This window comes from Schistocerca nitens, chromosome 2, assembly GCF_023898315.1.
Source record: "Schistocerca nitens isolate TAMUIC-IGC-003100 chromosome 2, iqSchNite1.1, whole genome shotgun sequence".
NCBI lineage: Eukaryota > Metazoa > Arthropoda > Insecta > Orthoptera > Acrididae > Schistocerca > Schistocerca nitens.
The window spans coordinates 308,008,449-308,026,689 of record NC_064615.1 but is presented as its reverse complement, the minus strand read 5'-3'; the positions used below and the strand labels follow the sequence as shown (position 1 = coordinate 308,026,689).

General features: G+C 38.2%; 1 protein-coding gene across 1 annotated transcript in view; it reads right to left on the bottom strand.

The window, feature by feature from the left end:
* Window positions 1–18,241, bottom strand: part of LOC126236075 (sodium-independent sulfate anion transporter-like) — a 69,233-nt gene that overhangs the window by 12,191 nt on the left and 38,801 nt on the right. Inside the window, exons 7-10 of the mRNA XM_049945135.1 lie at window positions 16,750–16,911; window positions 6,538–6,678; window positions 3,266–3,411; window positions 1,966–2,130 (exon numbers count right to left, since the gene is read on the bottom strand). Coding sequence (XP_049801092.1) covers window positions 1,966–2,130; window positions 3,266–3,411; window positions 6,538–6,678; window positions 16,750–16,911 — 614 coding nt within the window. The remainder of the gene's footprint in view (window positions 1–1,965; window positions 2,131–3,265; window positions 3,412–6,537; window positions 6,679–16,749; window positions 16,912–18,241) is intronic.

Genomic DNA, 18,241 nt, shown 5'->3' with positions numbered 1-18,241 from the left:
ACCTGCGATTTATTTGAAAGTTTTGGCTGGGAAGTTTTAGACCACCCGCCCTACAGTCCTGATCTTGCACTGAGTGATTACGATCTGTTCCTCCACCTCAAACAACACCTCAGTGGCAATGTATACAATGATGACGACAATGTGAAAAGGCAGTGAACTCTTGGTTATCAGAGCAGGTGGCAAGTTTTTATGAAGAGGGTATTTTAAAATTGGTTGAGAGGTATGATACATGTTTGAACAAACTTGGCAACTACGTTGAAAAATAGAGTGAAGAATGTACTTTCTGAAAATAAATTTACTTTTTTGAAATAACCTTTCATTGTTTACTTATGTTCAAATGGACCTTAATTAAAAAAACACACCTCGCAATTACTGGAAGAGGGAGGACTGTTAGTAGAGGCTTAGCCAGGTAGCTTGTCATATGTGAGAATGTAGTGGGTGCAATTTCCCATCTCAACTTTACAACTTTACAGGGAAAGTACAGCTGAGTGGGAGGATTCAGGTGGCCTCTGGTTCCTTTAGGCACATAGATTCATTAAGTCCTGATGATGATCATGTTCAGCAACTGAACTGTGAGTTCCCACATGGTGGGTAATTTTTCTGTGTCAAAGGCAAAATTTCAGGTGTTGCCAAAAGACAGATTTAAAAATTACCAAAAACAATGACTAGCTCTCATAATTGTTAGCGCCTTTCTCATGCTGGAACCTAGGAACATGATGTTTCAGGTACATTCTACTCAATCTGGGATTTGAGGTACCTGCCCCTCCATTACAACCTATCACTGTTTTTCCCTCTTTCCTCCCTAAAATACAAACTAACAGGTTTAAAAGTTATGTACAGTTTGTACCACTTTTACATGGCAGTTACACTAAGAATTTTGCCCCCTGGAGGTAATACATGGCCACCCAGTCTGTCTCCTGGTAAATTTACAATTATCCCAAGTGCATTTTATTTTCAGCACAGGAGATGCTCATTGGGGTTACCATTTATTATTATACATCTTTCATTGCTCCTTGTAATGGAACTGACAAATAGACGTCATTTTATTTTATGATACACTAATAGACGTCACTTTATTTTATTATACACTAAAGTCGTGTTATAAAAGCTTTTGCTTAAGATAATACTAAGTTAGGTGTTGCGGTCAATAATCGATATTGGAATTGTATGTTCTTTGTAGCTTATGACCGTGATCTTTGGTCTCCTACAGGTTTTCGGCCACTTGTGTGTTGGCCGCGGTTGAGTGTAGTTGTGCATATAGTTCTTGCAATAAATGTGTTTGATACGAAGAAACCGTGGAATACTGCATCATTTTTCGATAGTCCAGTAATAATTAAAAAACCCGCACGTTTTCTTGGACCCAAAGCAGCCAAGGAATCATTGCCTAGACAACAAGAAGCCACATGGACAACGCAGACACAGCAGCATCAACAAAGGAGACATCATGGCCAGCTCTACTAAAGTACTTTACAGCCATTAGCCACACCGTAACGGTGTCCTTATGGAGTTAACTTTTCCTGAGAAGTAGAGCCGGTTCGTGACATCCTTTTCAGTTAAACATTTGTGTTAGGTACTGTCATGTGGGGTACAGCAACTGTGGTGATTCCCCAATTGGCAACCTGCACATGTATTGTTTTTATGCAAGGATAATATTCTCCAGTAGTGTGTTTAAGTTGTTGTACACAAATTGGAGATAAACACCACCTAATACATTACCAGTATCTGGTATGGTGCTAAATGTGTCACCCACAATTTCTGCTCACACATTGATACCAAAGCGAATGTTATTCCTCACTTCCAAGATTGCTTGAGGATTTATGTACATTTGCCCTCATGTGGTTACTGCTTTAATTTATTATCCCACTCTCTTTGGATTGTAGCTCATGCACAAATAAACTGCAGTCCTTGAACTGTGTCTCTTTGTTCACAGAAATGTACTAATGAAAGTATAAAATAATTTATTACCTTGGCTGCAGTGTAGTCTGATACAAATACATGTGAACAGTTAATTACAACAGGCATATCATTCCTCATGCTTTGCTTCACCACCAGGTTGCGTACATATTCAACAGAAGGAAAAATAAGACACCTATCCGGAGTAAGCTCTAGGTAGTCAGTGCCCTCTACAGTCTGAAATGAATGAGAAATTTATCATTAATGAGAATCTTGTTAACCTGTTAAAATGCTACAAGTAATTATTCATGGAAAAAAGCTACTTACTTTATGTGCACAATATATTCTCATGTTAATTTTCAAATAGATGAAAGTTTGGATGTTCATGGAAATGGAAGAAAATGTTAGACTCACCAGAAATAAATTGAAGTTGGTAAATATGAATTGGAACTTTGGAGAACAAATGTTATCTACAATAAAATCTTGCTTTGTCACATACCAGAGTTTCATTTACACCATATTTTTTCTTTTTCCATTCCTTCCTTTCTTTCTAATATCCCAAATCCTGAGCATCCACCTATTTTATGGTCCCATTAACCTTCAGTTGCCTAAAAGACATGTGTGTTTGTGTTCCTTTTAAAGTGGTTTCATCTTCCGTATCATTACAGTGAGTTCCTCTTCTATCTCTTTTGCTTTATTGCCTGTGACTTTTAGCTGTGTTAAGAGTTATTACAGCTCTTGCTGTTATAATTACATTATATTCATTGTTTATGCTTATATTTTCATTCCCAGTTAAAGTGTCTAAAAATCCCCACTTTCTCCTATATCTTCATTTAATGGGGTGGACATGTTGATAATCTATGATGAAAATCTTTTCAGCAGATGTGTAGTAATCTGCACAGCAGTTCATCTGGGTATTCTGTTTTGCAGATTTTTATTGATACATTAGTCAGTTCTTGAATAATTCCTTCATAACTTAATTCCTGAGTCATACACCTACTGTTCCTATCTGTGTTAGTTATCAACAAACTGTGATGAGACAGAAATTACCTTGCTCTATATCCTTTTGAATATTTCCATTACATTTATTAACATGTGCGTCATTTCAAAATTGTACTCAAATAAATGTTTTTTGATAATATTTAGAATAACCTAGAATTTCAGTTGTCATCTTTCATATCTTGTCTTTTGTGAAATTTTCCCCTGTCAATATTAAAGGTGTAGTAATGTATGAGATTAGTTCTGGAAGCTCAGAATTCAGTTTTAAGTTTTGTATTGGTCTGAATATGTTTGTTAGGTTACTTTTACTAAGTGAAATGAGGATAAGGCAATATATTTCAAACTGTAAATGCTTACTTTTGTAAATGCTTACTTTCTTTGTCTCAATTGTTATTTTTGGGCGTGCAACATTATAAAGAATGAATAGTACATTCAAGCCAATTCCCACGAGGATGCCCAGTTCCAGTTGCAGTATCAGGCAGGCAAAAAGTGTTGCAAATCCAGGAATAAGATCATTTTCTGGAAAGAAATAATATTTTAATTTTGCAGATTATAATCAAGTAATGAAACCAATACACTGTAGCATAATTACTTCACAGAGGTATTTATGTAACCTAGAAACAGTCATGTAGCATTACATTATCATCTCGCTGGCCCCAAAGAGTGGACAAGCTGCTCATTAAGCAAAGTTTTCTTTAAGGAGATGCATACCGTATATATCCATTGCAAAATATGTGTTTAAAATACACAATAGTTAGGATTACAAATGTAGATTTTGGCACATATTTGCATTTAACGATACAAGAAATGCTAAACACTGTAGTTCAGGAACTCTTCTATTGTATAAAGTGATCCTTCTAATAGGAGCTGCCTTAAAGTTTTTTTAAACAAGAGCTCATCTTCTACCAAACACTTAATTCTTGAAGGGAGGGCGTTAAAAATCCTACAGCCAGTGGAAATGGACTCCTTTCTGTACCATACTTAGATTTGCCTATTCCTAGTGGATATCATGTTTTGTTCTCATCTTGTGACTATGATTCTCACTATTCAGTTTAAAAATGGAGTTTTCTTCCCTTATGAAGCACATCAAAGAGAATATATATATATAACACAGTGGATGTAAGGATTCCAAGTTTCTTAAAATGATTCCAAAGATGGACTCCACACTTGATTCTTATGGCTCATTTTTGTGCACACATTACTTTTTTAGCCAGTGACTGATTACCCCAAAATATAAATCCATATTCCATAATGGCATAAAAATAACTATAATAGGCTGACTTCATGGTTTCCATATTTCTATAAGAAGAAACAACGCGAAATGCGTAAGTTGCTGATCCATGATGTGGCTTGACCTGTTCAGTTTGCTGTCAATACGCAAGCCTAAGTATTTTGAGGTATCCACCCTGGTTATCATCTGCTCACCTATTTTCACTACTATTTCTTCATCTTTGAATGGTGTGTGAAACTGAACATAGTTTGTTTTGGTGTAATTTAAAGAAAGACCATTAATATTAAGCCAGTTCACTGTTTCTCTTAAAACCTTATTTGCTGTTTCCTCAAGTTTATGTACTGAATTATCAATAAGTAGTGTAGCGTCATCAGCAAAAATGGTGAATCTACAATATTCTTTACAGAGGGGCACATCATTTATAAAGATAATAAAAAGTAGGGGGGCCAGAACTGAGCCTAGGGTCACTCCACATGTCACAGTACCCCATTCTGAAGATAATGAGACTGCATTTTGACTATCCACTACAACTTTCTGTTTCCTGTTTGACAGGTATGAGTCAAGCCATTTCTCTGATGAGCCACTTATACTGAGATGTGCAGCTTTTTGTAAAAGACTGACACAGTCAAATGCTTTTCTTAGGTCACAAAAAATCCCAACCATCTTTAGTTTTTTGTTGATAGATTCCAATACTTTGCCAGAAAATGCAAATATTGCATCTTCTCTTGACAAGCCTTTCTGAAATCCAAACTGACTTTCGCTGAGGATATATTGATCCCTGAGATGATTAACTGCCCTGGCACGCATTAATTTCTCTAAAACCTTTGAAAACTTGTCAGTAGTGATACTAGCCAATAGTTAGCAGCACCTGTCTTATCTCCCTTCTTATACAATGGTTTTACAACTGCATACTCAAGCCTCTCAGGAACTATTCCTTGCTTAAGTAATGTATCAAAAATGTGACAAAGGACTTTACTTACATGGCTGCAGCAGTATTTTAATAATTTTTTAGAGATATTTTCAATCTTGGTAGAGTTTTTACTTTTCAGAGATTTAATAACTCTTTCAATTTCTTGAACAATGACTGTTGTTACCTTCATGTGTTGTACTGAGCTAGGTACTCTGGCTTTCGAAGGATTGATGGCTTGGTTGATGGAGCTTTATAAACCTATTTTTTCCGTTAACGTTAAAAAATGTTTGTTTAATGTGTCTGCAACTATTTTTGGATTGCTAACAAGATGGCCTTCATATTTTATTTGGATATTTCCACTAGAAACTGTTTCTTTCTTTACAAAGTTCCAAAAAGTTTTTCCTTTATTGCTTGGGTAATCAATTTCTGTCTTCAAGCTCATGTTCTTTGCTGCTTGTATGGTCTTATTCATAACTTTATTGTAGAGTTTATAGTGCATATTCCTACTGGGATCAATTGATCTCTTGGCTGCTGCATGTAGTTCTCTTCTTGTTTTACAAGAAATTTTGATGCCTTTAGTAATCCATGGCTTGTTTCCAGATTTTAACAGGTTTTCTCTCACTGAATTTTGTGGAAAGGTTTCTTCAAAGAGACTTGTAACTTCATTGATAAATATATTAAATTTTGAGTTAACATCAATTGCAGAATACACAGAACTTAATATGTTGTATCTTTTTTTACTAACAATGATAATTCTCACTAGTATCATAGCTCCAATGAAAGAAAAATATATTACTGAAATTTAGGCTAATTTGAAACACAATTATGTGAACCTTTGAAACCCTAGGATATTGTCAGCATTAACTATATCTGACATATTGAAGAATAGGTATATGATGTTTGTACAATGGTCCTATTGTGAGGATCTTAACATTTGGAACCAATAATACAGTCTCACAGTAGAATTTACTTTTCTTTATAAAAGCTTTTATGCTTATCCTACAGTGCTTGTTACTGTCTCCTCTGATTTACTAGACAATCAGTATATAAAATCAAATGTTTTCAACTAACACATTTTCTTTGTTAACAGATTTCATATTGAGTTTAAGATCATACTATAGCTTGATAAGAGGCACACATATTAATATCAAATGTTGCTTCTCCAGCTTGACTAAATACAGGGAAGTCACTGTGTCAACCACAATCTGACTCCCTGATCTAATCAAGAACAAGGCAAATTTATGAGCCTTTAGTCAAAGTGCATATTTTGTTCCCAGCAACTTGATTTTCGAGTCATTACTTTTGTTTTCATGACACAGCTCTTTATAGTTTCCTGTTGGTAAATTTTTAAAACACTTCAGACATATAGGCAGATGGACTTAAGCTCTGGATTTCATTTTTAATTAAACAATTAATTCATTTATACATGATTAAAACTCTTATTGTATGTCTTCCTTTGCACATTGATAGATAAATTAACATATTTTAGCATGTGAATACTTACTCTTTGTCTTCCAGATTGGGACCACAACTTTGACTTCTACCATAAATATCACAGCAGCTATGATTATGGCAGCAAGACTTGATTTTGGTATAAAGTAGAAATAATCAGCAAAAAAAAGAAGAGATAAAATCACCAGAAGTCCTGTGAAGAAAAGAGAACAAATGTGGAAGATTGCCATCTTCATTTCAGATTTATAGGGTAGTAATGCAGTATATAACAAACTGAAACATCTCATTTATTTACAAAACACTATTTTTTAGTATTGAGTTACAGTAATGATAAATAGAAGATTGTTAGCAACATCTTTTAACTTCCCACAGCAATTTTTCTATTTGTCTAAAATACACCTGTAAAAGTAGTGCAGAACAATACCACATAAGAGTAAGTGGCGGGTTTGTCAATTGAAAACAAAATAAGTAGGCCTACAGAAATGGAAAACTAAGATGTTATTCAGTTAAAAAATTGGATTCATTTACTTTGTAACTTGAATGGGATAAGCCAAAATATGCATTGTTTTACTTTGTGGAAATTTTGTCATCATCAGCTATTCGGCAACCACTTCCAAATGACAGTTTCATCCAAATATCTCTATGCATTATGGTATTTCACTAGTAGGATTGATGTTGCTCCGCTGTTTTAGTTGACATCACCTACCCACTTTTAGATCATCTTCTCATTCTTTTCTTATTTCTTGAATTCAATGAAGAGATTCCGTGTACCATCTACAACTTACATTCTTTACTACATGTTTTGATCATCGCTATTATGACTATAATAATATCCTTCACTTCAGTTTGTTCTCCCATCCATGTGCTTATTTTCTTTGCTTGCCTATCTGATTATTATCCTAAACTGCATTAAATGCAAAAACTCATCAACTGGCTCTATAAATACATGGCAGCGTAACATCTCTGACTGGAGAAAAGGAAGATCATTATTCCTGAAGTATGGAGAGTTAGTACACACTCTGTGCTTGAAACGATTACACAAGTTATGTATATTGTGCTCTGAAGTAAACAGTGTGGAAATTATACCTCTATTATGTGTGAATATTCTGCTATCACACCGATAGTACCCCATTCCTCCCAGCAGTTACCACGATTTTCTGCGTCACACTGTGATGTTATAGTTAAATCGAAAATCCGAAGCGTCAGTTACACCTGAACAATACTGAAGTTACAAATAGTACAACATCACTTTTGTTTGGCAATGTTGACAACATCTCTCAACAAGTGCTCGTTAATTCCACAAACATTCTGTGTGCAAAATTACTTAATATCCACCAAAGCTAGGAGAGTACTACAGTGCTGAACAACATAGTGACAATGCCTTAATTTTTCGGCACATTTTAGGACCAACCTTGCATTGCTGCTGATGTCAAGTGCCAAATTTACTGAGTGACTTATTGATAAACATTCCAGATTTGACCCTAAGTGAATCTATTCCTGGTACTTCAGAGAAAAGTGCAGCAGAGAACAACAATAAACAATGGCTGCCCACTTCCGGAGCAAATGTTAACCTAAGTGCCTCTGACCATTGCATCCCACAGTGCCATTACAGTTGAACAACAATGCCTACACCATACAATTCCATTACTCTGTTTCATCATCCATCTGCTAGCAGACCATGGGTTCAAGGTTTACGTCATCTTTCAGTACCAGTGCATTCCTATTTTCCAAATTCAGTTTCGACCATTGCCATTAAATGTGAGTCCTGAGAGACAGACTAAGACACCCTGCTGTGCAAGCCATGCCTTGCATCACAACTGACTCCTTCCAGTCCAGCACTGTGCTTTGCATGTGCATCACTCGCACCCAGCACCAAAAACAACTATGGACTTCGTGAATGTGTTTTTCACTGTCTCTCCTTGGCAAGGTCAGATACTGCTGACTCCCAGTTTGAGTGACATCACATCTGTGTCATCTGCATTGTGAATGACTCTGCATGAACTCCATGACATACTGCCTGTGCCGGTTGATAATAAATGGATCACGCCTTCCTTCTTTGTGGTGCCAGAGCCTCATGCGCAGTCTCATATACATTTTACACTGTCTCAGACATCTAACATTGGGAGAGTCATACCTATCGCATTGGCCCATGAACTTCACTCACATGCACAGCCATTCTACAAACAGCAACCCAACTTCTACATACATCATCATGTGATGACAATGTCAACTGTGCCACAACATGAACTGCCTCTTCATGCACTTCCTTATGTGAAGCCACATTTCCTGCCCATCTCACTCTCAAACACTCTTGCACCTCCCATGTGTCCTACGCCATGCCACACGCACCTCCTGATGGTGCCTTACAATCAGACCACTGACAGCCATCATAGCATCCACCACTGTCTGAATCTACCATTGTTCTGTGCAGATTCTCTCAAGATGTGGTTTGTCCTCAGTGAGTGTTTGATGTCAGCCAGTGGCATCATTGGGGATGATGAGAAGTTATCCACTCTTCTTAACCATCTCAGAGACAGTATGGACCTAATTAGTGACTTGCTTTATGATATTCCAGTTTCTCACAAATACTAAACTGCTCAGACACAACTTTTACATTAACTAACACACACACCTGAATAGTAGCTAGACCTTGTCATCAATGAGACTACTTTGGGCAATAGCATGCTGCCTTTGGTCTGGTGCCACCTGCAAGCTCTAATTGATCCAACACTACTGCCTAATCATTTGCTATGGACACTTTTGCTCCTAAAACTGCCAGAGAACATGCAGACAGCAAGATTAGCGCATGAGGAGGCACCTCTAGAGTTTAATCTTCAACTCACTGACAGAATGCAGGTACCATTACAACACCACATTCTAATCAACGATCAACAGCCCTATGCTGCAGTCAATGCCCAGTGCACCTGCACCAAAACCAATTTTGCACAATCATGGCTGAGCTACCCTGACATTCTGCACAGCCGAGGACTGCCTAACAACTGCTGTACTGACCCGAACTGGTCAGTGCCTCCCGCTTCTACCACCCCGGGTTCCTTTTACAGCTTGGGTATACAACCAGTCAAGTCACCTACCATGACAGCTGAGGTTGTTGCCCCCCCCCCCCCCCCCCCCACACTGGTTGGCTGCTGCCCCAACTCTGTGTATATACAGGAGCCAAGTGCATTGCCTGCTTCCACAACCAACACACAGCAATGCTACTGCTGATTGCACAACCAAATTTGAGCAGTACACACAGCACTGCAGACAACCCTGGACCTACCCAAACTAGAACAGTGACCTGACATAAGTGCACCAGTCCACTCTTAATTAACAAGACACTTCTGCACACCACGACAAAACGGCACCAATACAGTGTTCCAATGGGCAGATGGTTGCCAAGTATCTGTCCATGACAGGTGCCTGCAGAAATATTTCATTGTTGATACTGGGGATGATGTGAGCACTCTACAACCTGTTCTTGCAGCTGCTACACTATCACTGTTGCTGCTGCAAATGTGCATGGCCAATGACACCAATCAGCCTTGGAACAGATACGCAAGTACCTTGGACACTCTTAGTGGCAGAGACATTTGGACCAATCCTGGCAGCCAATTTCCTCCAACTCTACCAAATACTGTGAGATTTAAATCATACCCATCTATTATGACAGGATGGCCAGCAGTCAATGTGTTGTGTGGTCAGCAACACTCTACCTGCTGGCACAGCAACAACCTTGGTCACAGTGCTTCTGCTTGACACGCCACTCGACCTGAAGCTACAGAGTGAAGCACTTTTCAACCATTTACACTTAAAGGCAGCTGAGTGTTCATCATTACGCCAAGAAAACCAGGTCACATGCCTCAATAATAAACAACTACAGAAACTAATTGTGGATTTTTCTACATCTCTACATGTAGCTTAACAGCACCTTGATGACCTTCACCACATCAACACTGATCACTACCACAGTGCTGCTGCTATGGACACTTTTCAGCTTACTGAAGGATCACAATCTCCACTTCAGTGCACTCCTGAAACAATGCTGTGTTATGTTATCAGCGATGGCAAGTCACATTGCATCCTGCCTTCTGGACTCACTCCATACTCCTGCATGAGACCACATATAATCTGTGCCATGCGGGGTACTACAGCCCACCACATTACAACCATTCCAGGTCCCCCTTTCTGTTGTCGCCACCTTTGTCTAGATCCCCACAACCTTAAAGCAGCTAAAGCTGCAGTGAACAGTCTTTCATGAGCTCGTATAGTCAGGCTATGAGACAGTGCTTGGACCTCCCTAATTAAACTATTTCCTAAAAGGAATGGTACTTGGCACCTATGTGGTGACTGCTGCTATCACAATCCCTCTACAGTCATTGACAGCTATTCTGTTCTGGAGCTGCACGATTTTTCCTATGTCTTGTCTGGGGCAAAAATTTTCAATTTCATCGATTACAAAACAGCATACCTACAAATTCTGATGGCAGCCGAAAACATATCAAAAACTGCAATAATTGATACATTTGGCCCTTCTGAGTTCCTCTACATGCCCTAACGATTGGAAAAAAAAAAAAAAAAAAACAGCACAGACAAGGCAAAGATTTATTGACCGTGTACTGTTCAATTTGCCTTATTGTTACATTTATCTAGATGACATCTTGCAAAATGAGAAAGACCACAATGACCACCTGTGTTATGTCCTTGATAACCTGTTCTCTCAGGCAGATGTGCTAAATGATGACAAGTGCCAACTTCAGCAACCCCATGTGACCTCTGTTGTACAACACATGATGCATCCAGTGTGTGTCCTACTCCTGAGAAAACTGAACAGATATGCCTCCTCCCACCCAAAAACAACTACCAAGAGCTGTGTAGCTTTTGGGAGATTATAATTTTCTACAGGATACAACTGCCACACACCACCGAGACTTTAGTACCACTCATACAAGCATTGCATGGCAAGAATACATCTAATGATGCTCTGACTGGACACTGCAAATGCAGATGATCTGTGACAAAATAAAAGAACACCTGTTGCACCTATGACCCTCGTCCACTCATTGCCCAATGCACATCTAATTACTGCATTCGATGCTAGCAATCAAGCTACTGGGCCTGCTTTACAGCAAGAAATCAGTGGAATCACACAGCTATTCAGGTTTTTCTCAGGCAAAATTACTGATACCAAGAAAAAATGGTCCATAGTTGATCGCAAACTACTAGCTATATATGAAGCAGTTCATCACTTTCAAGATGATGCTGAGGAGAGACCCCTTACTGTAAATACAGCCCATCGCCCATTGGCAAACATATTCCACAACCCATTGGCAGATTCTGCACAGGACATTCTGTCACCTAGTTTTTGCAGCACAGTTCACTACCTTTGTGCAATACATTAGAGGTGCTGATAATATTTTGGTGGATTATCTTTCCCATATCACTGCTACCTCTGAATAGAATCACAAATGCACAAGCAACAGATGGCGATCTCCACAGGTTGTTTAACATACCAGACACCAGACTCCAATTGCAACAATGCACACTACCCCACATTACCAAAGAAGTTTGGTGTGATGTTTCAGATGGACAGGTTCGACTAGTCATCCCAGAGCTGTATGACAGAACAATTTTTGACCTTCTCCACAACCTTGCATACCTGGGCCGGTACCCTACCATATGCCTCATCATGGAATGATCTGTAACGTTAAAAAGGAGTGTGCCATGGGACCAGACTTGCACTCAATGGCAGCAAGCAAAAACTGGCCACCACACCACATTGACATCATAGGGCCACTCTTCAAATCATATGGTTACTGTTACATTCTGTCAGTGATATCGTGTGACTTGATAGGTGGTGGTCATGCCCATTTCCGATGTATCAGTAGAGACATTAGCAAAAACATTTCTCAAGAGTTGGATTGTCAGATTCACCTGCCCAACCTCGTTAACATTGAACCAGGGTTGGCAGTTCAGATACTAACTGTTCAATGACTTTTGTCACCTATGTAGATGCCACCAGTTCCACACAGCTGCCTACCCCCCCCCCCCCCCCCCCCCCATTTCAATGACCTCATGGAATGGCGACAATGGATGATGAAAGCGGCTCCCCTGTGCCGCTGAGAGTTGTGGGTGGAGGCCCTTCCATGGGTTCTACTGGGTATTTGCATCGCACATAAAGATGGCCTTGATGTGTTGCTGGCTGAAGTACTATACGGTGAGCCCCTCACCCAATTCCCTGAATTCGTAGCACATGAAACAGTCCCCACAAATCAGGACCTACCAGTCTTATATGTGCTCATGTGCACACATATACAAAACATCCATATGCTACCGTCTCCCATCACATCACACAACAAATTGTTATTCATGAAGACCTGGCTACATGTTCTCATGTGACGCTACGTACAGACACTGTGAAATATGCCCTACAACTGCCGTTTAAAGGACCATATCGAGTTCTGATATGAGGTACAAACACTGTTGATTGAAAATTGCTGGAAAACAAACTTACTTCCACACCACCTCCTATGAATCTGTTAGTTAATTTCCAAGTGCATATGAATCTCCATGATGTTCTGCCTGATGACATGTCCGTCACATTACACAATACCAGCACCATCACACACAGCTTTTTCACACTACTCCTAGCCCACCAGAAGCTGACATGGCAGGACTCACCTCCCATTTTTCAGTAAATGGTACACTCACCATTTCCACCCCAGCTTACACTGCCACAGACCCTGAAACACCTCCCGTGGACACAACAATGCAAGGAAATGCTGCCGACATGCCTCCCTCTTCAAATACTGCTGCCAGACCAGTACAAATTAAAGATGCCACTAAGACTACTTCCTTATCTGGTAATGCTGTTGATAGGAACCCGTTAGATGCACCACCTGTGTTGGGCTTTGGGCATGCCTTGCTCCCTTCAGCACACCTTTCTTGCTGATTACGACATGTCTTCCACTGCATCCACCATCACACAATTGTCTACATCACTTCTGACAGACCACATCTCACGGCAGCCTCTTTCTCCTCATGTGTGTTCTGCACTACAGGGGGTGGAGGGGGGCTGAGAAGGTGTGTGTTTCTCTGTTGTGGTGTATCATCTGTCACTGGAGAAAAGGGATTTTGCTGCTATAGGAGGCAAGGAGAATTAGTACACTCCATATGATGATAACAATTACACAAGTGATGTACATTTTGGTCAGTAATAAATAGTGTGGAAATTGTATCTCTGTGGTATGTCTCTATTCTTCTGTCACACCTTCACTACCACATTTCCCACAAATCTATTGTTAAATTCTACAATATTACTTTCAATGTGTTGATAATATATTACTTTAGTCATATTATAGCTTCAGTTCTCCAATTTGTTGATGAAAATTATCCACACTAGAGACAAACAAGTTGGTCAAGGTATGATGCATTTAATCCACAAACATTGTTAATTTTCACAGCTTATAAATATGAAGACTTCCTCTATAGTTCCTTACTGTAGAATGACTGTTCAGAATGTTTCAGAATCTGCCTCCATTACATGATAATCTAATGCAAAAACACAATACTCTTTAATACCTATAGTAAAAATGTGTGGATTTAAGTGCCAAGTCATAATTGTAGAGCTTCTCATGGCCTGACTGCTTTTATGATTCTGAATTTCCTTTTATTGTGATGACATCCAATGTCAGCTGCCAGTATACCAATGCACATTAAATCAGTAATTGTGTTTTCAATGGCTATGAGTCCCAGATATGTCGAAATTGAATAGAAAGCTTTTCAAGAGGCAATGAATCACAGCAAAGTGATGATACATATTCATTTACTATAATTTCATTCACAATTTGAAAAAATAAGCTCACCAGTCATGCCACTGGCCAGCCTTTACAGTTTCAATTATACCAAGTATCCACATTGAAATCACAGCGATGCTGACAGTTTTGATCTTTAAGAATATTTCAGAATCTGCCTCAGGTACATCCCAAAACACAATATACCGTAATAATTAAAGCACAAAAAGTGGGTTTAAAAGTGTCAAGTCATGACTGTAAAGCTTCTTCTACTCATCTCTTCACCTAGCAGTTGAAGTCTTCTTCTGACCTATCAATAACTGCATACTGAGATGATCACTCATAATGCTACCCAATTAATGAATGACTTATTGTATGTTATGATCATTAGTTCAAAGTAGTCATCACCATAATTGGTGCTCATGTAAGCACTAGTGGTAGCTAGATAAATATGGGAGTTGGTCTGCATGAAAAATTATCTCTGCTTATCTCAACTGTGAATCATCATAAACTGAATGCTAGAAGGTATTACCACATATTCTTTACTTTACTGTAGTGTAGGTAAGAATTTGATAACAAGACAACCATCAGTAAAATAAGAGCAAATTCCCTGGCTATGATAATAATTTGCACTGAATAATAGTAGAATATATCCTGGAATGTGCAGTCTTTCACCACTTAAATGAGGCAGTGATTCTCTGAAGAAATGATGTAGCTGCCATTATATTATTCATACTAATTCTTTCGCCCATATATATCTCTAATACTGATATCTCAGATTCAGGTTTTTATTTTTGTGAAGTTCGTCAGCTTTGTCTCAAACATAATGCAATTATTTTTTGCATTTTGAATCCTTCAATTAAGTAAGGAGCCAAAATATCAAGACCAATAGTGTTAGGTAACTGTGACAATACAATTTCTCATGTGGAATGCCTGGGAAAACTGGCTGCTCACACAGTAGATTTACCAGCTGTTGTCCCCTGTATCTGCTGCAAGATGGTTGCAAGTGCTTTCCCTGAGTGTTTCATGTATGATGCCTGTGCTCAGTCTGGGACTTTCCTGTCCATATGATTGATTGCATCAGTGTTTTCCTTTGAGTTTTTTGTCAAGTTTTCATTTTCTATGGTATACACAAAGGATCAACGAGTGTTTCTTGTGTTGAACTATGTAAAAACAGAATCTTTTGTGGAATGTCAGCTTGCATTCATACGAAAATTTCCTAGCATGTGCATTCCCAGTGGTTTAATGAGTGCAGATTAGTGAAGAAATTTAGAGACTGGATCCATATTAGACAAGCAGAGGTCTAGAGAACTCAGTGTTTTAATTGAAAATTAATTAGATGAGGTATGAGAGGTCCCAGAAAGAAGTCTGAGAAAATCATTGCACCAGTTAGCACTTCAGACCGGTGTGTCAGTAGCATCTCCTCACCACACTGTACACAAACTCAGCACTGAAACCATACAAAGTAACAGTAGTGCATCAGCTGGCTAACTCAGATGCAGTTGCTTGACATCATTATTGCAACTAGCTGTTACTGTTTGTGCAGGATGGGGAGGTTGATTCTGAAATGCTCTTTTTTCTGATGAGACATGGCAGTACTTGTCAGGGTATGTAAAGTCATAGAACAATCAGTGTTGGAGCTCTGAAAGTCCTCATCAGTTTTAGCAATCGCCTCTGAATTGTGCAGTTAGTTCAAGATGAATTATGGGACCTATCTTTTTCCATGAAATAGTAACTTCTGATAGGTGTATGAATAACAGACTGAATACTTTGTTTAGAGACCTAGCACCTAATGAAGAGATTTATGATTACTTTATACAAAGCAATGCAAGACCACATACTGACAGTGCTCTATTATGTTAATATGAAGTGCTTTTGGTGATAGGATAGTTGGTTGGCCTTCTCATTCTTTAGACGTAATTCTATGCAATTTTTATCTTTGGGGAATGTTAAATGATAAGGTATATGCAAACAATCTCCATATAGTCAAAGACAGGATTTGGCTAGTCATTTTCCAAATTTCAAAAGCCAAAATTCAGAGAGTGTTTCATAATGTGTTGAGAAGGTGTTCTTTCCACAGAGGAACATCATTTTGAGCAACTGACTTAAATAAATGTAAGCTTAATTCAATCAGATTGTATCATAATTTTCACCCAGTTCAGGGGAAGTGCAAGCAGCCATCTTATGACAGGTGCCAGTAGCCAACAGCCAGTAAATTTGCTATGTGATCTGTGGATCTCCCTCAGTGAAACACCCATTATATAAAATCTGACTAAGACATAAAAAATAAACAAATAAAATAAAAATGTTACCAGAATAAATAAATAAATAAGGAAATTACCGAAATGAAAGATAACAAAGTGGAAGAAAGTAAACAGCTGTAAAATCTTCGCTGTGACTGCTATGGAGCATTTTATACATCTGCTGAACAGGTTTTGGTAACAATGTATCATTTGAATTTAAAGCACAATCACCTGTGTAAAGCCCTCCAAGTGTTGTCCTAACTCCACTGGAATTGTTAACAGCACTACGAGCTAGAGCTCCAGTTCCTGGGAAACCTTGGACAAATGAGTTACCAATATTGGAAATACCAATGGCAAGTAGTTCTTGTGTGGCATCTGTAGGGTTACCATTAGCTGAAAAATAAAACAGACTAACCTAACAGTTTTTTTTTATTTAAATTCATTTAGTTATTTATGTTAACACATGTGAACAGTAAGTACTACAGACTAGATTTTTAAAATTTATTCTTTTAAAAATGTTTGAGGAATAATAATGACTGAGGATACAGAAACTGAAAGAAAAAGTGTATTGCCAAATGCTTTCAATAATTTTCACCATATATCAGGAAACATGTAACAAGTGCTTCCTTAAATTTCTGAATATGTAACAAATGCAAGTAGCAATATCCATTGCTGTAAAAAAGAAAATGTTAGTTGGCACGGTGATTAGAGCCCACAACTTTCATTTTGGAGGAGTGGGATTTAAATTCCCAACTGAACATCCAGATTTAGGTTTTCCATAGCTTCCTGAATCAATCAAGCCAAATGCCAGGATGGTTCCTTTGAAAAGGACATGGCCAACTTCCTTCCCCATATTTGTTCTATAGGATCATGTGATTCATATCTAATGATAAAAGCACAGAGCTTTCACCCTTCGTGTCTGTGCCTGACCGTTGAAATTTAGACTTTCAATGGTTTCCATGAATCAGTCAAGACATGTGCTACAATGTCTCCTTTGAAAAGGATGTGGCCATTTTCCTTCCCCATTCTTGCCCTATTACATCATAAGTTCTGTATGTAATAATACATTTTTTAAAGTAATAGGTCACACAATGAAGTTTGTTAATGTAAAGATTTTACTATCTGATATTAAAATGTTGACCACAGAATAGTAATTATTCCTACAGCTCAAGTATATTAAAGTGTTAATTTCTGAATAAATCCAGAAGAGGAAAAAAATGTTTCTTTTGGAATGCTACACCTGCTTTCATGGACACTGCAAGCATGAAATAACTGTTTAACTCATATAACTGAATACTGGTAATCATGTGTATAGACTCATGAATGATGATAATTAAAGACAAATGAGAATACCCTCTGAAGTTGTCAGTTGCCTTTCCAAAGAAGAGTGGAGGGTGAACTAATTAGAACTAATGAGAGAAAATGGGCAATAGATAATCACAGGGTAAACATACTTTTGTGACTGTTGGATTGTGATTGATTTAGTGGAAACATGATTTAATAATTGTCTTTCAATCTTCAGCTTTTTGCTTAGTCTTTTCTTTCTTTTGCATCTTTTCATCTTCTATAAGCTTTTTCTTCAGTTGGTCTTTGTTGCTGTCCATCTTCATTCCTACTTACAGTCTTTCCTCTTCATTTTTTAACTTACTGATCACCTTGTCTCTCACTTGTAAGTTATTATGTACATATTTACTATGTCATCAAAGCTTCAGAAACTGATCCT